General features: G+C 43.2%; 1 protein-coding gene across 1 annotated transcript in view; it reads right to left on the bottom strand.

Moving 5' to 3' along the window:
- Positions 1-797: 797 nt before the first annotated feature.
- TCERG1 (transcription elongation regulator 1) overlaps positions 798-23,636 on the bottom strand; it is a 30,388-nt gene continuing 7,549 nt past the window's right edge. Inside the window, 16 exon segments of the mRNA XM_050311816.1 lie at positions 798-2,000; positions 2,379-2,479; positions 2,734-2,817; positions 3,636-3,815; positions 4,283-4,465; positions 5,176-5,340; positions 9,607-9,757; positions 11,734-11,852; positions 12,590-12,679; positions 13,456-13,591; positions 14,552-14,618; positions 15,420-15,580; positions 16,581-16,669; positions 17,791-17,906; positions 19,172-19,372; positions 20,634-20,696. Coding sequence (XP_050167773.1) covers positions 1,799-2,000; positions 2,379-2,479; positions 2,734-2,817; positions 3,636-3,815; positions 4,283-4,465; positions 5,176-5,340; positions 9,607-9,757; positions 11,734-11,852; positions 12,590-12,679; positions 13,456-13,591; positions 14,552-14,618; positions 15,420-15,580; positions 16,581-16,669; positions 17,791-17,906; positions 19,172-19,372; positions 20,634-20,696 — 2,108 coding nt within the window. The 3' untranslated portion in view covers positions 798-1,798.

Here is a 23,636-nt window from a genome sequence, read left to right on the forward strand (position 1 = left end):
GCCAGCCAGGGGATTTGCTGGGCTGGGCTGGGAATGGTGCTAGGAAATTTGTCAGCACTCCTTAAACCCAACCATCTCTCTGAATGAGGTTCCCACAGGCTGTCCCTGCCTTTGGGGACACAGGGGACACTGCCTGAAGGGCTGCCAGGGGGGACCAGCTCTGTGGTGTCACACATCACCCACACATCCTCCAGCAGCAGCACCCACCCCGGGGCTCAGCCTGTGGGTGTGATTGCTTTATCCACAGAATAAGCAGATAAATGTTAATGAACATCTGGTCTCCATAAACCAGATCAATTAAAATTAATAGCCATCTTATTCATTTAATGAACAAGTTAACCATGTTCTAAAACAGCCATAAGACACACACGGCTTCCTGCTGGGCCACACCAAGTGAGAGGAAATCCCATTCCCATGTGCCACTGTCAGCAGCACAAATCCCTCCAGGCTGTCCCGATCTTTGTGAAACAACAACCCTTCTCTCTTGATGTTCAGCCTGTGATGTAAGTCCCACCCCTGGCCACCAACACCAACTGCTGACAAAAAATAAATCACTTTCTCAGGGAAGAAGGGGCTCCTTACCCAGCCCTTGGCCGGGGGAAGAGACCCACATCAAACACAGAAGCAGCAGAAGGAAACTTTGGCTCTGCCAGCCCTGCCAGCTCATGTTTAAGCAAGAGATGAAAGAAGTAAAGGAGAGTTTCATTCTGCTTACCCCCTTTGCCCACACACTGACCCCACACTGCTCAGTGCCACAGACCCTGTTCTGCCAAACACAGCCAAGAATGTAGGCAGTATCACTTCAGTTGTTTGCTTTACTCATAAATTCACAAGTCCAGCAAAATTCAACAGAAATTGGGATTAGGCCTGTACAATCCATATATAAAAAGGGTTGGTTTATTGTAGTTCAAATACATAAACTGAACAATCCCAACATTTTCAAAATTAAACTTTAGAAACACAAGTTTAACATTCAAAACAGGAGTATAGTTTACAAGAATTGCCCAGAGAGGGAACCCACAGTCTAATCCAGAGTATGTAAAGATCACTTTATCGTAAATAAAAATGTGTTTATACAACCGTCCTGGCCTGCTCGGTCACCTCTGGGATGCACCAAGTGTTTCCAGCTTCGAGCAAAAGTTATTAGACAGATCTTCACTTGGGCAGAGCAACCTGACTGCTGCTAATTGATGGCTGGGGGCAGGAACAGAGCAGTCTGTGAACAAACCTGCATTGGTCTCTGAGTCCCAACTCTCTGCTCAGCTCTAACCCTGGCTTTAATGGATTTAGTTCCATTCCCAAGGGTGGAAGCAGAGAACTGGGACTGGTGTTTCCAGGGCAGGCTGTCAATGATCAATAATTTAAGGTATCAGAGCATGTCACCTCCTCAGCCAGGGACTGCAGGAACCATGAGGCAGCTTGTGGCACACACGTAGGACACGCTCAAACCACGACGTGATCACCCTTGGGACTCACATGTATGACAGCGCTGAGAGGAAAGCCCCAGGTACCAGACATCCACACCTCACACACCCCACCCTGAGACCCACAGTCACCAAACAGCCCCACACCTTGGGATTTGTCAGTCATGCCCCAATTAACTCATAAATACCTTTAAACGTGGGGCTTTGTTGTTGTTTCCCTCCCCAGAGACCATTTTATGTTCACAAAAGCTGCTCCTGCCTCTGCTCCTCAGATGTTTGAATATATTCACGGCAATGGATGTGTGTAACCTGACAGATGGCTCATGCAAGCGTTTGGATTTAACAGACACCCTTGGATTAGGAGCATTCCGTAACTATTTCGTGGTTCTCCGCGTGGGCTCAGAGGCGGTGGGGGGCGGGGGCGGCCCGCGCCGGTCCAGGTCATCCACGTAAGACACGATGAGCTTGCGCCGCTCCTCCGGCACACAGTCCAGCACCAGGTACCGCTTGTCGTTCTGCAGGATCTTCTCCACGTCCTTCAGGTGCTGATCGGACTCCTGGATCAGCTTTTTGGATCTGAAAGCAAGCGAGAGCATTACCACTGGAGCGTAGCCCAGGAAACTGGGATCCCCCTGCCTGGGCTCAGGGAAGCTGCCCCACCATGAGGAAGCACAGGCAGTCAATGGAAAGGCCAGGCAGGGAAGGGTGCAAGGACCTGGCCTTTTTCTGAGCTAGAAAATTGCCACATTAGGTTGGGACTAGGCAGGTAGGAGTGCTCTGGGCACAGGAGACAAAGGCTCATTGCCTACACTTGTGCCCTGTTAATTAAGCGCCATGAAAGACTCAAGTAACTTAGACATCAACTTGTTTATCAAGTTACACATCAGTTTGCTGCTTTTTACATGGCAAAGCACAAAAAAAAGCTGAGTCCTGCGCTGGCATCACACTCCCCACCTGTAGGTGATGAATTTGGTCTCTTTGAGCAGCGTCCGGAAGTCAGCTTTGGCAGTGATGTATTTGTCTCGGATGTATTCCTCAAACTCCCTTTGCTTTTTCTGGAAGATAAAAGAAAATCAAATCACTGAATGCAGCTCCAGTACTTCCTGCAACTGAACACACTGAACACCAGCAATAATTACATGTTAATGACACTTTTCCCTATCTTCTACATTTTTAATTTTTCACAAATTGTATGTAGCTACTAACACCTGCATTCACACGGAGCACAGCCCAGTGCAGCAGCCACCAGCTCACTTCTCTGTACCCTGCACCACCCTGGAAGTCAGCAAGAACACCACAAACCACTTACCCTGTCACTCGAAGAGAATTTAATGCACCTTGGATCTTCTTTAATGATTTTTTTCACTTCCTTCCATGTTGATGTTAAAGTTATCTTTCAAAAGAAGCAAAAATAGTTAAATTAAAAGAAAATTAGATTCTAAGGATACAGAATGCAAACACTGCTACAGCTGAAGCCTTTAAGTATCTCCCAAGTCCACTGAGAAAGTTGCTGCTCTATTTAAATGTTGGGGTTTGCTTATTCATTACTATTACATTGGTATTTTTAACTAGTTGATTGTATATGACTTTTCTTCTGTATTTTGAGATGGTATTTTCAGGTCAAGGTCCTCCAAATATCATTTAGTTCTAAAACTCTAAACTAAATTAACTAATGCATTAAAAATGAGGTAAAAACTTCCAGGTTTAAGTGAAAGCTGCCTGAAGTTGTCACAGAACTAAAAGAAAACAAACCTCACTAAACCCCCAATGCACAAAATCAGGGATGGATTCCACAGCATGAGCAGGTAAAAGTTCATGTTTGGCAGCACAAGATAAAGCAGGAGATCAAAACAGATGAACTGGGTAAGACTATACTGATGGTCACTAAAGCAAACACCCTGGATATCTGAAAGAGCCAGAAGCCAGACAGTAAAGAGTACCAAATAACTCAGTGCTGAAGAAATGAAGAAAGGATGAAAAGATCACTGAGATTAGAAATTTATATGAAAATGAACTGTATGTCTAAAATGGCACTCCAGGTAAACAGGTAAGGAAACATAATGCACAGATTTTGTTATGAATGAGAAAAGAGAGTGGTGAAACAAAGAGGCCCTGAAAATAAAACCAGTCAGACTGTGGAACAGGAAAACACAAAAAGAGAAACCCCAATGGGCTGCAAAGATTTTCAGCTTGAACATCAACAGCTCTTACCGCTGAAGTTTCATCCAGAAGTTGCCTGAAGTGTTCCCTCTTCTTTTTGGTAAGTGCCTCGATGTGTTCATTGAAGAGCTTCTCTTTCTCCTCTCTCTCGAGCAGGGACCCCGACTCCCAGCGGTGATCTTTGCGCAGGGTCCTCCTGGTGTCAGACCAGGACACGTCTGAAGAGCGCACCTGAGCCAGAGATGATTCACTTTTAAACCAGTTTTTCTGAAGTTCACTGTTAATTCTTACATCTTTTTTTATTATTTGTTTGAAGTTATGGTTAAAATGAAAGATAACCCCCCAGCTTTTAAGAGGAGACTGCAGCAGGTGCCCCATGAACACTGAGCAGGCAGTGGCAGAAGGAATCCCTCTGCAGCAGTTTGAAGCAGACAGAGATGCCCCACTGTCCTGGCTGAGCAATCTCAAAAACAGAAAATTCCAGCACTCTCTCCTCTGTGCATAACACCCTGTGTTCACCAGAGTGCTTGGAAAGGCAGCCTCGAAGATTATTATTTCCAGAGACAACCGGAGCTCTGCCAGAAATCTCAAAGGGATTTCACCTCTATATAAGCTGAGCTCCAAATGCCAAAAGGCTTTTACAGGGAGCACCAACCCAAGCCTGCCCTGACCAGCCGAGGGGCCTGTCCGTGCCTCACCATGTCTGACAGCAGCGCTTTGAAGTTCTGTATGGCCTCTTCCCGCTTGTGCTGCTCCCGCTCCCGATCGATCTCCTTGGTCTGCTCCGAGCGCGCTTTCTGCACCTCCCGCTCTCGCTCCCGCAGGCTCGCCTCGATCCGCGCCTGGCGCTCCAGCTCCTTCTCCTTCTCAGAATCTAAGTTCTGAAATGCAGGAACAAACTTTTTCCCTCAGTAAAAACAACACAACACCTTTCATTAGACAGGCAAGTGAACTAAAGGGTTATTGAACTGAAGGTAGCTTGGAACAAAATACTTCAAAGGGATTTGGGATCCATGGATTACAAAATTTTGCTTCAAGAGCTGTGCTGAAGCATTACAGGGTTTACACGGGGAGAGGCAAGTTTGGTCACAGAACTATTCCCAGGAGCATGTTGTGTTCAGCAACAAACTCAGAATAAAGGGGGACAGGGTGATCACTGTTGGCCCAGTTTTACGTACTCAACCATTAATTGTCTGGAAGAGAAAGGTAGGAATACTGGATTAAGAGAGAAGCAGCAGTGAAAGATCCATGTATGAACACATCCCTGAAGGAAGCTAAGCTCATAGGGAAAATCACAGCAAAGGAAACCCTGCCCATCCTAGGAGGTAATCAATGTGGTGTTTGTAGTTTCTGAAGTTTTACAGCCAATTTTACAACCAATGGCTTCACAGGAGTCTCCGAGGGAGAAATTCTCCCAGGTATCATGTGTGTGCATGCAGGTCCCACACACATCCCACCAGGGACAGAACTTGTAAGTTCCAGGCTGCCATGCTGGGGTACCAGCACAGTAACTCTGCATTGAATTCTGTTCAGCAAGGATCAGTCTGCCCACAGCACACCCCCAGCAACACTGCCCGTGCTCCCTGCTGACCTTGGCTATTTTCTCGATGTACTGCTTGAACAGGTCCTCCCTCTGTGAGGAGCTGTCCACCGCCTTGTACCGCGGGTCAGTCTCCACTTTGTCCTTCACTTTGCTCCAGCGAGACTGACTGTCCAGGTGGTGGTTTGCCAGCAGCTCAAAGAAGTCCATTTTGATCTGTTGTACAGACAGAAACAGAAAAACAACGTTTGAGAAAGACACTTTGATATCCCACCGTTTTGCTCTTATGAATAAAGGAGCTGACTTACCTCCATCAGAGGGAGCATATTAACATTACATACCATTGCAATTTAGAGAAATCACTAAAACTCTGAATTTAGCTATAACTGCAGCCCAAATTCACTGTCCCTTGGGACAATTTTGCCAAAGCAGATACGTTTATGTGATCTGCTATACCTTAGATGAACTCTATTCTTTAAAGAACAATCCACCAATAGAGTTATTATTTTACTCCAATTTAAGCTTGGCTTTGAGCTTTTATATATATCAAATTAACAAGTTACTGATGCTGCATAATAGCATTTTGCACATCAGTACTCCAGAAGCCATACAGCTTGCAACAGGGCTCTAGAGAAATCAGGTATTTATGGATTTATCCTCCAGGTGTACAATGAACAGAGGTGAATGCTTGGATCTACCGACAAAGAGCAATGTCTTAAGATGGATCTAACTAATAAAGAATTACCCACACTAAAATTAAGTAAAATATATAATTAAATAAATTGTATTTAGGATGGACATGCACATCTGTATAAAAGTTTAAGGAAACATTTTAATCTACTTTGTCAGTTGGAAATGGCATGTCAGCACTCTGCCCACAACAACAGCCATTGCAAGGGCTGGCAGAGGATCCGTCATGGCAGGTTTTATTTCAACACAACCAGCAACATGTTTTCATCCCAACTCCCAGAACCAGCAGTTGTGAGGGCAACTACTGTGCCTTTATTAGATATCTTGGTTTCTGGGGCAGATGATCTCCCTGTCCCTGCTGCACTTTTATGTCCTCGGTCACCACTGTATCCCTGGCAGGCTGGTTTGGCACTTCAGCCTCCCCCTCCCCGAAGCAGAGGCGAGAGGCTGGGTCACCTCACTCGCCAGGGGCCAGGGAATGCTCAAGGGCCCTGCAGGCAGGGAGAAGGGTTCTGCCTCCACAGCTCCCCACACCCTGCCGGGATGCAAACTAAAGCCGGCTTTATGGCACAGGAATTACAAACCCCAGATCCGGGAGGACTGGCCATAGGTTATTTGCTCCTTATCTCCCCTCCTCATCCCTTAAAAAATGGAAACCAGCAGAAGCAGTTTAGCTGCAGAACACTGAGGTTCCTCAGGGAAGGGAGCAGATGGACAGAGCAGGCTCCGGCTTGCCAGAGACCTGGCACATCCCCATCCCCTAAAATGTGTTCAGCTACAGAACGCAGAAACGGAAGCAGGATCAGCACGGACAGTCTGCAGCCTTGCACACCAATAATTTTAGTTCTTTACAGTATTAACATATAAACATAAAAGGCTCTATAGGCTCTTTCTTTACTATCCCCAAGGAGACTAAGACAGTAAAGCAGAGATCAGAGAAAAGCCCGTTAGTGCCAGTGGGACGTTGTGCTACAGCTACAGCACTATTGCTTTATCTTACAGGAGCTCAACAAAATGCTAAGCAAACTGTTTATTCATTGTAAAATTAAAGAATGTTGTTTCAAAACATCTTAAAACATGCATGCAGTATTGAAATATGAAGCTTTCTAAGCCATGGCATTTGAAATATTTGTTAGAAACCAAACAGTTCCCAGCTGTTACCACAGAAGTCTCTAAGGTAAGGGTATCTCCAAGCTCCTGCACAAATCACCTGCACATGGATGTATTCCACAGGATGACTGCACACCTGCCACACTGCTGGGAGCACTGTGGCACAAGCAGCCACACAAACCATGACCTGAGGCCACCACCACAGGCTGCAGGAAGGTGCTCCCGTGGGAGCCACCAGCAGCAAACCCTCGGTCTCCCGGGAGCTCCCGCCCAGCAGTGTGGCTGCCAGTGGTACCCCTCATTCCCTCAGGAGCTCCTCCCTGGTTGTGCAGCTGCCAGCAGGACTAGCTGTGGCCTCTCCAGCTCCTGACTGGACAGGGATCAGGCGGGCACAGCGAATTCCCTCCCCTAAAAAATCCAAGCAGGCACTTCAGGCCTCAGTGCTCTAAAGCACAGCTTACACTTCACTCAGGTGCCCTGTGCACAGCACAGGTGTTGCCACATCATTTCTAATTCAAAAAAAGGAGGTGAAAATGTCTCAAAAAATTGAGCCTAAAACACCTCACCAAGGAATGACCTTTTCAGATCCCAGGTCCGGATGGTGAGTTCCATGTGCCTGCACACAGGGACTCGCTCGACCAAGTCGAGTATCACACAGAGCCCTGGACATGGGGCAGGTGACAGGGGACACAGCCACCAGCATGGGGCTGCAGGGCATCTGCAGCTCAACATTCCAGCAAGTCTGTAAAGTGGGAGGTCAGGCTCATCCGCTGCCACAGCTTGTCCCTGGGACACGAAACAAGGCCATGTCCCGGGACAGCACAGGAGCGGCTTGGTCACCGTAATCTGCCCACAATCCCTTCCCTGATACCCCAAGCTCCCCCATATTCCTTCTCTCTGTCATCCAAGAAGTGTTGGCATCTGATTTACTCACTGAAAGAAGGCACAGGAATAAAACCAGGCATTGGAAAAGCTGGCTGCTGCATCCCATCCTGTAAGCCATAACTCCATGAGGCAAAAATCAAACATTAGATAATCTAAAACCCTTACATTAAAGATTTCTGTAAAGTTGATCCTCCCTAAATAAAGATTTTGGACTTTTACAACAGACTGAGAAAGCTTCAGGTTAAATGCCTTAAATTTTCTTTTATGTCTTAAGCACTTTCAAAATCAAAGGAAAATAAGGCTGAAAACATTTCAGGTGTATTTAAAAGTCTTTTTTTTTTTTTTTTTTTTGGCAGTTAACACATTGCAGGTACAACTCTCATCACTTCACAAGGAAAAAAACTAAAAAAATGTAAAGTACCGGAACTGCGGGAGGCTAAAGTCACCACACAGAGATACCAATGCTTTCCTCACTAGGGAATCCCATAATATTTGCGTGTCAGTGATTGACAGCTGTCAGACTGAACTGATTGACAGGCCGCACAGCACATAACTGTAAAGTCTATCCACTTGTTATAAAACAGAATACATAAAATGGTTACAAAAGGCTTTTGGAGAAAAAAAAAACATTATTCAAAGCAAACAAATACAATCTCTCTTCTTTTAACTTTTCAACTTTAGAACAATCATGCAACAACAATCAAGCTAATATTTATTCTTTTAAGTCTTCAACTACACTATTAAGCTGCAAAAATGCTTTAAAATTCCATATTCACAATCAAAATGCAGTATGTAAAATCTAGTTTTGAACCACATCAGTTCCCCTCTGAAAGCACAATCATTTATTGAAGACAGCAGCAATGAGGCAACATTTGTGAAAATTGAGTACAGAACAAAATTAGATCAGAGCATCCAGACTTTAAAAATATGGAAAGCTTTCTGAAGAATGAAATTGTCCCCAAATCTGTACCCCAGCACTTCTCTCTCCCAAAAGCATTCCAGGTAGGGAAATCTGCAATAACTTCATACTACAAAATAAACATTGCAGACTTCCAAATATCCAAAATGATTGGCCTTCAGAGGTGACCTCCACTCACACACACACAGGGACGTGGCAGTAAGTGGCCCCAGGTTTTGGTGACCCCATTTGATGTCCTCTCTCCAGGGGCAAGAGCTGCTCCCCACCAGCAGCAGTGCGGGCACGTGACACTGGGAGTTAATAATCTGTGATAGCTGACCTTTAAATCTAATAAGCAGCAGTTTATACATAAGATCTATTTACTAAAAAAGTCCCTAAGTGTCTGTTTTGAGATGGAAAGGAAGGATATGGGAACATGTTTGAAATTTAACTGCAGTACCCTCAGGGAATTGCAAGTCCTGCCTGCCTCCACTGAGGGGGCACAGAGGTAATGGCAAGCTCTGGGGTTATAGCCAAACAGGACACAGCTCCTTTTCCTTTTCATGCTTCAGGATAATAGAACTTAATAAAGAAAATAAAATCAAGCATTACTCAGGTTAAGAAAATAACGTTATTTGCTCAGGTAAATGAAAAAAAGTGTCATTATTTAAGCAAACTCAGCTTCACAAATAAACACAAATCAATCCAAGATACTCTAAAAGATCAGTAAAACTGCAAACTTGAAATAGTTCAGAAAGACCAGGGGGACACCCCTGAAGTGTAACACCTCAAGGAAAGCACAGGACCGTGTCTCAGGGAAGGCTCAGGGAAGCCAAGCACTGGCTCTGTCCCATCTCATTCACACCACTCACACTGCTGGAACTCAGGAGTCCCCTTACCTTCTCTCCTCTGGTCTTCGAGTCTTCCTTCTCCTTCTTTCTTGCCGCTGTGATAAACTCATTAAACAAGGCCTCCCGATCTTTCATCTTTTCAATTGCCTTGAACCTCGAGTCTTTAGCATGCTTGGCTGCAAATTCACTAAAAGTAGTTCTGCAACAAAATGGCAAGTGAACTCATTTGGCAGAGCTGTCTGGGCTGGGAGGCAGGTTCAGCAGGGAAGTACTTCCTCTGCTGCAATACATGCCAGAGCACAACTTAAAAATCCCCAAAAGGCAAATCCTATGGTCTCACTACAGAGCTGCTTGACCAATAAACTCTATAAAAGGAGCCAGCACTCACACGAGAGGTGTTGTCAGAGACTTACAGGGGTGGGTTGGTTTGTTCAAATACAGCCACCTGCAGAACGGGCAGGTGCAGAGAGAGACTACAGTGCAACCAAGGAGAAGAAATGAAAAATACTCAGTTGTCTACAAAACTCTTCTTTTCTGTGGGTTAGCAGTTCAGCCACCAACCAGTCTGTAGAGGTATTTCACAGCTGTGAAACCAAAAATCTCAGGTGCATTCACTTGCAGCCAAACCATGCTAAGAGTTCACCAGGAAAACCAGTCTTTGGCAGGAGTCCCCACAGAACTCTGGCTGTACCAATTCTTCCCCCTTCAGTGCAGAGCCTGAGCTTAAACCACACAGAGCTGAAACCCCTTCAAACACTATGGGCAGAGGTAACAGTACTGGGCTTCTGACCCATCATCCCACAGCGTTTCCCTGACCGTTCTCTCACCTCCAGGGCCAGATTCCAATCTGTGCAGTAGGTACAGTACTGCCACTTACCTCGGAAAAAAATCACTACTGTGCTTTTTCCAAGCTCTGATGCAAATCTGGCCCCAAGAATACGTGAGACACTTATAATCATAGGAATGTTTTCATCACAGCATGGAAATAATAAGACTTGGAAAATCCAGCCTACTGTTGCTGTAGGGTAAATTGAAACAAGAAGAGAATTTGGTAGCTTATTCAAAAGGATTAGAAAGTGAATGTACAGCTAGATTGAAGAACAAGAGCTGCTCAAGTGAAGTGGAACACAAACTCTTGAGCATGTTGGACTGAGATAGATGATAAAAAACCAGTCTGGCACTCACAGAAGTACAGCAATATCTTTAGACAAACACTGAAACCAGAAGACAAAGGATAAGATTAAACAAGACAGTATTTCAGCTGGAACTCTCTTTCCCACCCCAGCCCATAATCAGGTAAAGAATCAGTCCCAACATGACATATTGGAGATGTGCTGGAAGCTGAGGATACTAAAGCCAACATAACTAGTTTCTTAAAGCATTTCCATGCCTCCATTCTTCCAGCCTGCTACTGAGTTATTAGTCAGATCTGAAGCAATTTAGAAGTTAACACCGTCACCAGATTTCCAAAACGAGTCACTGGAAAAAACTGAGCTGAAGTGAAAGAAATGAGCTGTTATTTCACTGGAAAAGAATTAATGCTAGATGAGCCAAGAGATGCTGAAAGAGGATGCTTTGGAGCTCATCTGGTGACATAAGCATATATCTCATGACCTCTACGTGAGGAAGCTGTGAAATAAACAATCCCAGAAATGAAATCTTGACTGTACTTTCACTGTCATCCCCTCGCTCTTATCACTGCAGTGGGTCTGAATCTGAGGGGTGTGGAATCACTGCTGTATTAAAGCAACCAGAACATTCTATCATATTATCATTAACATATTTTGTAATCAGAGAAACATCCCTTTATCCCCTTCCAAACCCAAGAAAGCTCCCTACTACTTCTCAGAGAAGAAGAAACAGGGTTATTAAAGAAACTTGTGGTGGATCCTGAAGCCTTTCTCACAATCCAGGCAGCACGCTGGGGATTTCTTCAACTTGAAATATGTAAATCACTATAAATATGTAAATCATTAGAAATATGTAAATCATCATAAATCACAAATTCTATTATTTCATGGATTAAGTGAATACAAGCACATAAAAGAAGATTTCAACGGTATCTGATGAGTTTTCTCCTCTTTGCCCATTTTGAACACGGTTAATCAACCCAATACAACTCAACATCCTGCATTCTAGTAGAGCTTATGACACAAACCACAAAGAAGCTCCTACCTTGGATTAATCTTTGCTTCTTCCATCATTTTCTTGAAATCCTCCTTGGCCTGCATTATTTTATTTTTCTTCTCCTTGCGCTCTTCCTCTGCTCGGGTTTTCACATACTGATCAAACACCTACAGAAACACCAGTCACCCACAGCAAACACCCAAACGTGACACACAGAACTTCTAGGTAAGAGGGAGGAAAAATCCCACTTCCTTCCTTCTCTCCTATTTCCTTTCCTCTTACCACAAAACCAACACAGACGAGGCAGAAAGAAGGGTTAGGGACTCTTTGTATTTCAATATGCAAATGATCCAAGCTGCTGCACATGCAAGGTGCTGTACCTAACACATCATCTGAGACCTGGGAAGAAGTTCCTTACACATTCCAGGTAACATTTTCCTGGGTCCCATGTTTCAGACACTTCTTGTGTTCTTGAAGCTTTCCATTTTCCCTACATCCACTCGAAGAAAAGCTGATGAAGTGAGAATTTGCTTAACAATAAAAATGCACTTTAGTCTTTCCCCCGACCACTTTTTTAAAAAAATAAATAGCTGGATTATTCATTATGCCAATACTCTGAAGAGATACTGATAACTCTCGCCATTTCACTCAGGTTTTGGCAGCTTTCTGTACATGTACAACTTTCACTGTATTAAAATATGAGACCTTCTGACCACAGGAAATAAAACAACTATCAACACTTTCCCTTGCTGGCTTCTTCCGTTTCCAGACAAACCCTAATCATGACAAAAATTCCTTGCAACACTGATTAGTCTGGAGGGTTTGCAGAAACAAAAACAGACTGAGGATTCAGATAAACCTGCAGTAGCTGTGTCTGGATGGGGAGTGAATTTGACTTTTTTACCTGTTTCCTTTCTTTCGGGTTGAGCAGCAAGTAACGAGGATCAAACACGATCTTGTGCAGCTCTTTCTCCCATGTTGAAAAGGCAGAGACCTTTAATTAAAAGAAGACAAATATACAAGAGAAGTTGCACAGTTTTGCTTGAAAACTCCAAGACACCTGATGAAAAGAGGGAAACAAATTCATCCTGGAGTTTTCATCACTAGTGGATGATGGAGGCTGTCACAGGAAGTTTCAACATTAATTAGCTTTGAAAACTTCTAAATAATAATACACACTTAATTACTACTGCTGTGTGACATTAACACCAAAAAGTACAATGGAAGAAAGCCTTGAGAGGCTGTGTTCCACAGGCAGCTGGAATCACTTCCATTTTTTAGTTACTATCAAATTTATATTCTAATAGCCTAATTTATCCATCAAAATTGATTGGCATCAAGTAGATTCCAAATTTAGTTAACTAATAGCAAAAAGTCTCCCATTTAAGGATAAGACTGTACAGACTAGAGAGGAAGTTGCTGCTTTTCTCAGGAGGAACATTTCCAAAAACATTAGGGATGGGTCTGGTTCATGTGTCCCATTTATCTTCAATGGCAGCTTCCAATTAGGTAATTACTTAACTTGGGGAAAATGGAAAAAAAAAATCTGTCTTGACCCCATTTCATTTCACTTACTAAGAAATCAAAACTTTGCTGTAATTGTATCTTTCTTTGAGATTTGGAGCCTTGTACAAAGAGCATCCATTGATCAGAGGAAGGATGAGATTGTTTCCTTACACAAAACACTGCAGCTTTGGAATTCAACAACAACTGAGACCTCTGCCTGAACCTCCCTCTCCCTCTCCTCACACACACAGAGAGTTTTCTGACCCCTCTCTCCAGCAGCATGTCCTTGAACTGCTTCATTCGAGCCTCCAGTGGGACGATGGCTCTCTCCCGAGCAGCTTTAATCTCAGCCTCCATAGCAGCCTCCTTCTCAGAATCGATGTCTTTGATATCGTCTTTCCTGAAAAAAAAACAAACATAAAGCGTAATTTGAGAACTAAAACGCCAGCCCTGTAGGTCAAAAAACAAACCACACCAGGAGAGGAGGGATATCACCCACTGCTCCACAATAACAGGCTTACAGTCCATGAAACCCATTCTCAGACATGGATATGAGTGCTTTGCTACCGAGAGCTCAGGAGCCAAGGTACTCCAAACAACTTCAGTGCCAACAGATGACTCCAAGCAATCAGAACACCCTGGCTGCACTCAAAGGTCTTGCCAGACATGCAGTAGATTTTACACAGCAGCACTAAATTTTCTGATCTCTTGTTCAGGGCCATGAGGCACTAAGGGAGTTTGTTCAGACCGGGAACACCTCACAGTCTTCTGGCCAAGTTTGCTGATTTAGGTTCACTAAGAGCAAAGGCCCTTCATCCCAAACAACATCCAGACCTTACTGCCAACAGCTCCACATCCCTAAGAGCACATGACCACAAAGAACATGGCAAAACCATTCTTAAAACAGCGTAAGTATATCACATATATCACTTCCAAAAGGCAACCAGACTAAAGGACCTAAATGAAACTCTTAAACCTTCATAACAGAGTGAAAACAGAGAAACCACTATGAAAATCTAGGTGGCTGGATATTCTGGCAACAAAGTCTTGTGCCCAGAAATCAACAAACAACAGAAGTAAGGTATTTAAGACAAACTGCACTCAAAATATTCCTTGGTTTCACCAACTTACACCATTTATTTCCAAAAGAGATGCTATTTCCTCTCTGCATATGTTTCAGCTATCTCAGGGAAATATCAAATACCTGAGCTGCTGAGCAGCAGAAAGCTGATGACTGTGTTCCCCAACCCTTTCCGTTCCTGTTCTGCTCTGCTGGACACAGCATACACGTCTCAGGTTACAAACTTCAGTTATTTTACCTACACAGACTGCTTGGGATTGAAAAAGCAAAAAAACTTACTTGCGCTTTTTTATTTTAATAGGCTCGTCTTCGTTTGCTTCCTCTGCAGCTTCATGCTCTTCTCTAACTGTAACAGATTTCAATAATACTTTAGATTTTGTACTGATGAAGGGTTTGTAATTTATGAGTGAAGGTTTGTGCACAAACTGAGGACAATGTGTGCAGCAATCGTGTTCTGACAAAGGGAGACATGTGGTTCTCAGTCACTTTTGGAGTTACACCATGGCAATTTGGGGAGCAGAACTAGTGGACCAGTGATCAGCTCAGGATTTAAAATGACAAACACTGACCTATTATTTCCAGGAAAAACAACTCAGGTCAAACAGCCTAATTACCCACTTGCACTTTGCTCTCCTCCAGCTACCAAATCCACGTGTCATCCCAGGACCATTTACTAGAATTGAGGCCAGAGAAAAATCTCACCTCATCTCAAGCAGCTCCTTGAATGTTTTCTGCTCTTGGCAGCTGTTTCCAAACTCTACTGTGGTTGATGATCTCTAAGTTAAACTCCTCTTCTGTGAGAGCCCATTCATACATTATGATTAATCTTTTCTGGCCTCTTGCTTACAAAATGAGCACATTCCCTCTTTTTAGTCAGTAAAACCTGTGGGGTTTTTCAGCCTGTTGGCATTTTACAGAACAGTTAACCTTGTTAGCATCTACTTTCTTCAAATGGTCTGTTTTCTCCCCAGAGGATTCTGCAATCTGCATTCCCACCAGCCTCTTAACGTTGCACATTTACACACATTATCAGTATGTCCTTACATTTCTGTCACTTATTTAAATGTTACAAGCTATGGAAATCAACACAAAAACAAGTGGTAAGTTATATTCAGGTTTCCTAAGATGGCAACAAGATTGCTCTTACTAAGTTTTTTAGCTTCTTCCATTCCTTTTTTGTGAGGAGGTTCTTGAATGATTTTGTCCACGTCAGCTCTCCCGATGAGGTCGTCGGGTCGGTCCCACATGGACAGTCGGGTGGTGGGGTTATAGAAGAACACACGCTCGTCCCCTGTCCACACTACACACCTGGGGATGGGACAGGAGGGCTCACATTACCTTGTCTTCGCTCACTATGTACCCATTACCATGTTCACAGAGTGAAGCACGATGGCCACACACACACACAGAGGTTACACTGACTGCACAGCTGCCAAGACATTCCTACTGCCCAGCTGGGACCCCCTGAACTGCTCCTTTTCTCTGCTGGCAGATTTGAAAATGCAGTAATTGAAATTTGACACTGAAAACACAATTTTAAAAATGCTTTTTATCAGGAGCTTTTTAAGAGGAGACTCAGTTCTTCTCTGGAAAAATGTTTTAGAGAGTGGAATCAGATTCTGAGATAAAGTTACCTCATCTCTTTAGTGCCCCACATACTATGAGAAAAGGCAACCTCAGGATCTTGCCAGATTTTTATATGTGATGGGATGAAAGACCCACAGAGGCAATTTAAAGGGAGACAGTTTTAAATACCAAGCATTAATAAAAAACAGCAATAGCTAAATTGCAAAAATGGAAACAATATCCCTTTCCCATCAGGAAGAGTTTTACCTTTGTCACGCAAACACAGAGATGATTTACATATATTACAGCAGAAGTTACCCTCCTGACATCACACAGGCAGCCTGAGCAGTTTCTGGGCTAAGTTAAAACCAAAAGCTTGTTTTGGCCAGCAGCTGCAGCTATTTGTTTCTCAAGGCACAAGCCAAGAGAAGCCCAGGGTTATTTTTTTGGCCAGTATTTCATACCAGACCAGGAGGAATCGGTGGCAGGTGAATGGGCTGGGATATGAAATCCTGGCAATGGTGCCTCTGGGACTGCAGGCAGCGAGTGGCACAACAGCCAGTGCTGAGCACCACCACTGGCACCGTGCGAGCAGCGCTGGCGGGAGGAACACGGCACTGTTTGGGACAGCAGCACACCAAGAACAGGTTCTTCACACACTATCACTTGTTCTAACCCCCCCAGCAGCCACCCTGGTGGCTCCAGGACCAGCCCTGTCAGTCCCACAGCAGTAACCACCTACCATGGGGTGCCTGGAATAGGGGTGGTGGCAACCGGCTTGGCCTTCTGAGCTGCCTTCTCTTCCTCTGTCATTTCTTCCTCTTTTGGCTCCTCGAGGAAAAAACAAGTTAGAGGATCAGGCAGTGACGGCTGGCTAACTATTTATCATACAGTAACGAACTTGTTTGAAACAAGCAAATGTATTTTGAAGCAATGCTGACAAGCAGCTCGCAGTGACACTTCATCCACGCCCAGAACAGAAACACTGGCATTGCAACAGCAGCTGCTACTCCAAAATCTCAGTTCCAAAGCCTCTAAGCATTTTCTTAACTTTTGACTTCAGCGAAACCTGACTTAAAGGCCTTCCTAGATCTGCATGAATCCTACAAATCCAGGGAGGTTGGGATACAGGGGCAATTTCTGCCAAAAAAAATTTTTCATTTGTTGTTAAAATGCGTTTATTTGAAAACGAGAGATATGGAGTATGAAACAGTGAAAATCTGCAATAACCTCTGCAGCAGAAATAAGTTTAGGTTATTTCTGGTAACTATCTCAGAAGTAAACAAGGTGGAGTGGCAACAAAATCCAGGCACCTAATTCTGTGCTTTTGCCTACTAAACTACATGGAAGCTCACAGAAATCAGGATAAAATTTTTAATTTTTATTCTAACACCCCTTAGCACCCTCAAGAACTACCCTGTTCAGCTCAGTAAAACACCTTCCAAGGAAACTACGTTTGTTTACTGAAAACACTACAGGACACATTCTAGGACACACGTTCCCAACAACCTAAACTTAGCAGTTACAGCACATGGAGAACACGTCAGCTTTGTGTCAAACTGTTCAAAATAATGAAGTAAAGAAATAGAGAAAAAGCTATTAAATATTTCAAATATTCAGGACAAGTTTCATTTTCTAAGTACCTTAAAATCAGTGAGAGAACACCACATTTATGTAATGAGCTAACTTTTGCCCCATGTTCTTACCAATTCCTTAACTCATATACTCTATAACTTTCTTTTAAATTACATTTTTTCCTTATGTAAAAAAAATAACAGGAAAAAGAAAAGTCTGAGTCCAAAAACGAAGGCTTTCAAAATCCCCTCCAGAATTTAAGAACTCAGATTACTAACCATGGCTCCTCCCAACCTGCCTTGGCTGAGATGCAGCCACAGCTGTGGGATGTGGGACTCACAGTGGCCAGACTGACTACTGGGTTCAAGGTCTTTTACCTCTTTTATCAGTTCCTTTATAGGTTCTTCTTTTGGCTCTTCTTCTTCTGTCTCCATTGGTAAAGGCTCCTCTGAGGGTTCTTTAATTGGCTCTTTGACCTTCTCTTCCATTTTTTCTAAATAAAGACAGACTCTTCCTGAGTATTCAGAAATCATTATAGAACCACAACAAATTTACTTTTATTGATATAATTTTCCAAGCACAACACCAACCCAAAACTTCTTTTGAATGTATTCTCACCACTTTCTGTCCCTCTCAGGCTTTCCAGTGTCCACTTATAAAGTCACGGTTATCTCCTGTGCCAAGATCTACTTGGGACTGGAAAATGAAATATTGTGAGGCAGCTACAATACTAAAAAAGCTGACTAAGGGGTACCCCAACAGGAATGCTGAAACACCAATAAAAATATCAACTAACAGAGCAACACTGAAGACCACTTTCAGATTTTAACTGTTGTGGTAAAAAAAAAAAAAAAAAAAAAAAATCTGACACAATTAATGCAGAATCTCCTGGAGATTGCTCTGCACTCATTTCAAAAAAACCTAAAATGCATAATCTTTTCTCAGCAAAATTGGGATTTGCTGTCTTAGATGTTTTCATCTCAGTAAAAAGACCTATTATTTATTCTGAATTATTAAGAAGATGGGCATTAATTGAACTAACTAACAGTGTAAGTGTCCTGCCTTTGTCTAAGCAGATTTCTTGTAACTAAAAATTCAGGAGAAAATAAAAGACAGAACTATTTGGATCTGTGTTCTTAAAAGGCTTTATAAACTGAATAAAGCCAAAGAATTTTTGCCCCTTCCTCCTTATTTTTGATACAAGAACAATTTCTGCCCCATATAGTACCCCCATGGATCTAAAGTGCATTTAAGTGAACACGTGTCACAGAACATGAGCGAAACACACCGTAGGGATGTGGACAGGGAGAAGCAATATTATTTTACTTCATATTCCAAACCTGTTTATATGTTTTTGAAGATGTGAAATTCAGCCCAATGATCTTAATTTTTTCCTGGTTTACAGCCCTTGGAATAACTGACTTTTCTCCTCCCTTTCTATCTGCAACTGGAACCTTCTCAAACACATGCGTACATGAAGTACTCACTTTCTAATGGCACAGGAACACGCATTTACCCAAGGCATGGGATTTGGGAGCAGCTCTAGAACCAAACACTCTGACAGTACAGTGGGAAACAAACTGCAGCTTTCAGACTCAAGACCAACTCACGTGGCTACTTACAATCAGAACTTAAAAACATTCTTAAGAGAGATCAGGGATTAGAAACATTCCCGCTCGCGTTTTCAAACACAATCGCTAACGGTCCGAGCGATGTTCCCAGTGTGCTGCTGCAATAAAAGAAAAAACCCCAAAGTACCTTTTTCTTTCAGTTCTTGGGGTTTTTCCCATGTGGACTCCAAAGTCCTGTTGTTGTAGTAGTAAGTCTTTCCATCTGCTGTTTTGTACTCCGTCCACTCAGAGACCGCGGTGGCTCCCGCCAGCGTCGCGGGGGAGGCGGCGATGGCCACCTGCGGGTGGATCATGGGCACGATGGGGGGGGCCATGCCAGGCAGGACTCCTGGGCAGAGGGAAAAAGGGAAAAAAGGAGGAAGAAAACAGTAAGTGACAAAGCAGGACCTAAGGACCAACACCTAGCACGTTACCGACTTAACTTACAAATAATCAACCCATAGAAATAAACAGAAGGATTGTTTTTCAAAGTTAAATTGGAAAAGTAAGGCATTGTTACCAAATTTCCTTCCTGTGTTTTGCAATCACTAATGCCCATTCCCAGGCAAATTAGATGGTTTTTAATTTTTAATTAATGTGTAATTCTGCAGAGCACAAAGCTTGTTAGTTTTTAGACATTTGCTTTTATATTTCATTATTCGGTGCTCTATTTATTAAAAAGGTCTTTATGAGATCTCTGTAGCAAAAATTATTTGTTTTTTTAAATCTACTCCACTTCTTAATTATGCTATCACTAAGAGATATTCCTATTGCTCTTAAAAAAGGTAACAGTGGCTTGAATTTAAACCATGGAATAAAGAGTAGAACTTTGATAAATCTTAAATACTGGCATTAATTCAGAGCCTTCAATAAAACCTGACGAGAATTAAATAGTATCAGATTGTTGGGTTTGTTTAGTGCTGCAAACTGATTGAAAAAAACCCACTTTATTGAAATCCTACAGTAAAATGGCAAGCAAATATCCAAGATAAGAAAGCCAGAATGCTGCACTATCCTATCATCTCTCCATTCATCCCAACAAACTGGGTATAACGAACAGATTTGGAATGACAAGTTCTAGAACAACCAATTGGATAGGATTGGAACTACAGTATCATAAATTTGAGCCTTTGACATCGAAAAAGTCTTGTTTTAAATAATGGAAAAGCACACATTACACATTGCAATAACGTGTTCTCAGTGAGTGACTGTTCTTAAATCCACAATTGAAATATGAAAGTTCACACTCAGACGCACAGACACGCACACAACATGCGAGCACAGCCAGCCACTGCACATGTGGAGCAGGAAAACAAAAATCCACACAAGAAACTAGGAACTAAGTATGGGCATGAGAGTCACAGTCATTACAGAACTCAATGGTTACAGAAAACTGTACGGGAGTCTGGGTACAGAATAAGCTGACACTAACAGTTATTTGGGAAGTTATTTCCTGGCCAAATATGATATTTGCATTTATACTGGTTTTGAAAATAAAGTAATATATAGTCATTCAAGTGGGGAAGCAAATAAAGAAATAAAAGAAACAACCACATTCACTACCATGCCAACTTACAGACAAAACGAACTAGGATGGGTTTGGAAATTACCGGTCTTGGTGGTAGCGACTGTCTTTACATACGGGCAGCTGACTATTTGCATCATTGCTACACCTGCAAAACGGATAGGAAGCATGTTGGAAAGCTGCCATGGGATGTCAGCTACCACGGGGTGCTACGGACTTCCTGCCACAATTTGGAATGCCATTTGCAGCTGGCAGAGAGGGAGCCTCCCAGCAAGAAAATGTGAATTACTTTTGCTCCAACATTTTACGCCAGGTCAAATGTAAACCTAATTTTAAACTGCAGCAACAGTCTCTGCCTACATTAAACCAGCTGTTTAGCAAGTTACTGGCATGTCATTAAAAAGAAAAAAGGTATTTCAGTGAAGACTCAGGGGTTTAAGTTCATCTGAGGGGGAATGCAGCTCTCCCTGTAGGGCAGCACCACGGGAAAATATCCCACTACCGGGGCTGCTTCCACAGGCAGCCTCTGCTGGGACAGACCCACGGGGAGCAGCAGCACAGTGAAACTCACAGGCTTTGCTGTCCTCAATCTGCTGCTGCACTTAGAGAGCAGGGTTAGGGTGGAAGGACAGATCTGAACTACTCAGAGCAGCGAGACGGGGTAACAGCCAAGTGCAACCCAGAGGGAAAGCTGAGGGTACAAGGGTCATTACAGAAAGGTTGCAAGTGGAAGAAAGGGGGTAAAAAGCAATAAAGCTGCAGACAGAGGTACACAAAGCTGCACTAGGACAGGGGCAGCCCAAATTTTCTTTATTTTTGATTATCAAGAGTGGCACAAGCTGAAAAATACTTTAAAAGCCGTAACTCGCACTTAGAAAGGTGGCACCATGCACTGGTCTGCTCTCCAGCTCAGTAAGAAACAACACAGAAGGGCACAAAGAGGAAAGCAGCTCATCCTCTTTGATCAGACCAAAATTCAGCGAGAAATTAGACAGGGATGAGGGGAATGCATTTCCAAAACCTCCATTTTGGGTGTGGAAGGCAACTACAGAAATTCTCTCTAGCTGGTCCAGTCTGGACACTCAGAAACTGAAATACTTCAGAAACCTCCCCTTCAAGGGTTTCAGTTCATCACTGAGGTGGGAAATGCTCCAGTGGAAAGTGAAATTAAACCCCTGTGTTTACAACCAAAGTAATTTCTGGGTTTGTTCATTAGAGATATAGCATGGAAAGCATACATAAATACTGCCAATTTATTTTAAAAGACAGACTAGAATTGTAAGGTTCTGTAGTAATAATTTCAATGAGAGAATCCCAAACTAGTTTTATTAAAAACTTATAAACTGAGACATAAAAACATTGACTCAAACAGCACTGACTGAAGTGTTCATCTAAACTGGGGGGGTGGTCATGTTGTCTACTTGACAATGAATCTGCAAATTCGTTTTGTTAAGGAAGTTACAGCATGTCTCCAACGTGGGTCAGTATAAACACCACCACCTGCAGGGTGCTGGAGTTAGGGATGCTGCAGCGCAGGTAAGACTGAGCAAACACCCAAGCTGTTTCCTCTGCCAAGGTCATTCCCAAACATACAACTGACTTAGAACATGGGAATTGAGAGAAAGCAGACTTACTTTTTAAGGTCTGAGATTATGAGATATCACTAATGAACACTTCCTTTGCTCCATCTTACTGCAGTGTAACAAGAGATTAACTCTGAAATTACTTGCCAGTGGTATTTATTGTTCACCACTGTCCCTGTAACTTTGAATCCTCTGGCTGACACCACACCTAGTGCTGAACGTCCCAAACATCTACAGTCTAACCTTCATAAGCCCTTTTGACTGCACTGATACTGCCATGAGTAATTTTGACTTCTCTTCAGTTTCTCGTTACTGTAAGAGCTTTTAAAGGCTTCCTTCTCTTCTACAGTGTTTATAAACCCTCACAACCAACTCAAGTCAGAATTAGCTGAAAGCAGACAGATTTCATTCTGTAATCAGGTGAACTGACAAATCAGACCCGCTAGGGGAAGAAGCACTTTGCTGCCAGGTGTCCTTCCTATATGCTGTGGGTTCCACCTGAGCCCAGCTCACTGGGAGAACTGGTCAGAGCCCACACCTGTTATCAGGGAAGTTCTAAAAAAATTAATTTTCAAAAATGAGTTTCAGGAGGAGATCGATGTTCCTGCTCTGCCTTTGCTCCTGTACAGCACTACTCCCAGAACGTTTTGACTGACAGCTCACAAAAAAGCCCAACCCAGACACACGCCCAGTGTCTCCATTTCCACTGGCACTCTTCTCCACTGCTCTGACCATCCCCACTTCACCTGACAGGTCACACTTCCATAGATTATATCCCTTACACGTGTAAGGACCCTTCACTCCATGCTGATCCCTTGCTGGCAAGGTCAGAATGCACAGTTCAGCGCATTCAGCTGACCACCTTTAAGGCTTACCCATTTTACTGTTCCTCCAAACCTCACAAATGTGAAGTATTTCCCCTCTACCCTTTATCCATTTGTTGTTCAGCCTTGAATATCATGTTCAGGACAGCATTTGTTTCCTGGCTTAAAATGAGTCCTACACTGTGATTTCCCTTTCAGGCCAATACAGATTAAAGTAGCTTTGCTCAGTTATTTTAGAAGACTGTTTTAAAAGCAGAGGCAGCTAAAAGCTGGTGCTCTCTTCTAGTCAGCATTTTAACTGCTTTCAGGCTTGCTCCCCTTAGCAAAGGAGTGTTCTGAAGGGTTACTTTTCACCCACGCAATTCACTGGAAGGTAAAGGGCTCCCCCCACCTGCACTGGGGGGCTGCGTTAGGAGGACAGCAAGGAAGTCACCTCCTTGTACAAAGAGTCAGAAACACAAGGATGATTCTCTGTCATTCTTAATCACAAACTAACTTGGATCCAATACAACTGCAGTCTCCAACCTTCCTCTGCAACACAAAATCGACAGCTCGTGGTGTATGTTTAGTGCTACCGAGCACTGAAACACATCAGTTCTGTACTAGAACAGGAACTCAGCTGTATCCATGCAAATGAAACGTGGTGTGTAAGCACTAAGTGGTATTAGTGACCTCCTGCAG

This window comes from Myiozetetes cayanensis, unplaced genomic scaffold (assembly GCF_022539395.1).
Source record: "Myiozetetes cayanensis isolate MyiCay16 unplaced genomic scaffold, myiCay2020 scf17, whole genome shotgun sequence".
Classification (NCBI taxonomy): Eukaryota; Metazoa; Chordata; class Aves; order Passeriformes; family Tyrannidae; genus Myiozetetes; species Myiozetetes cayanensis.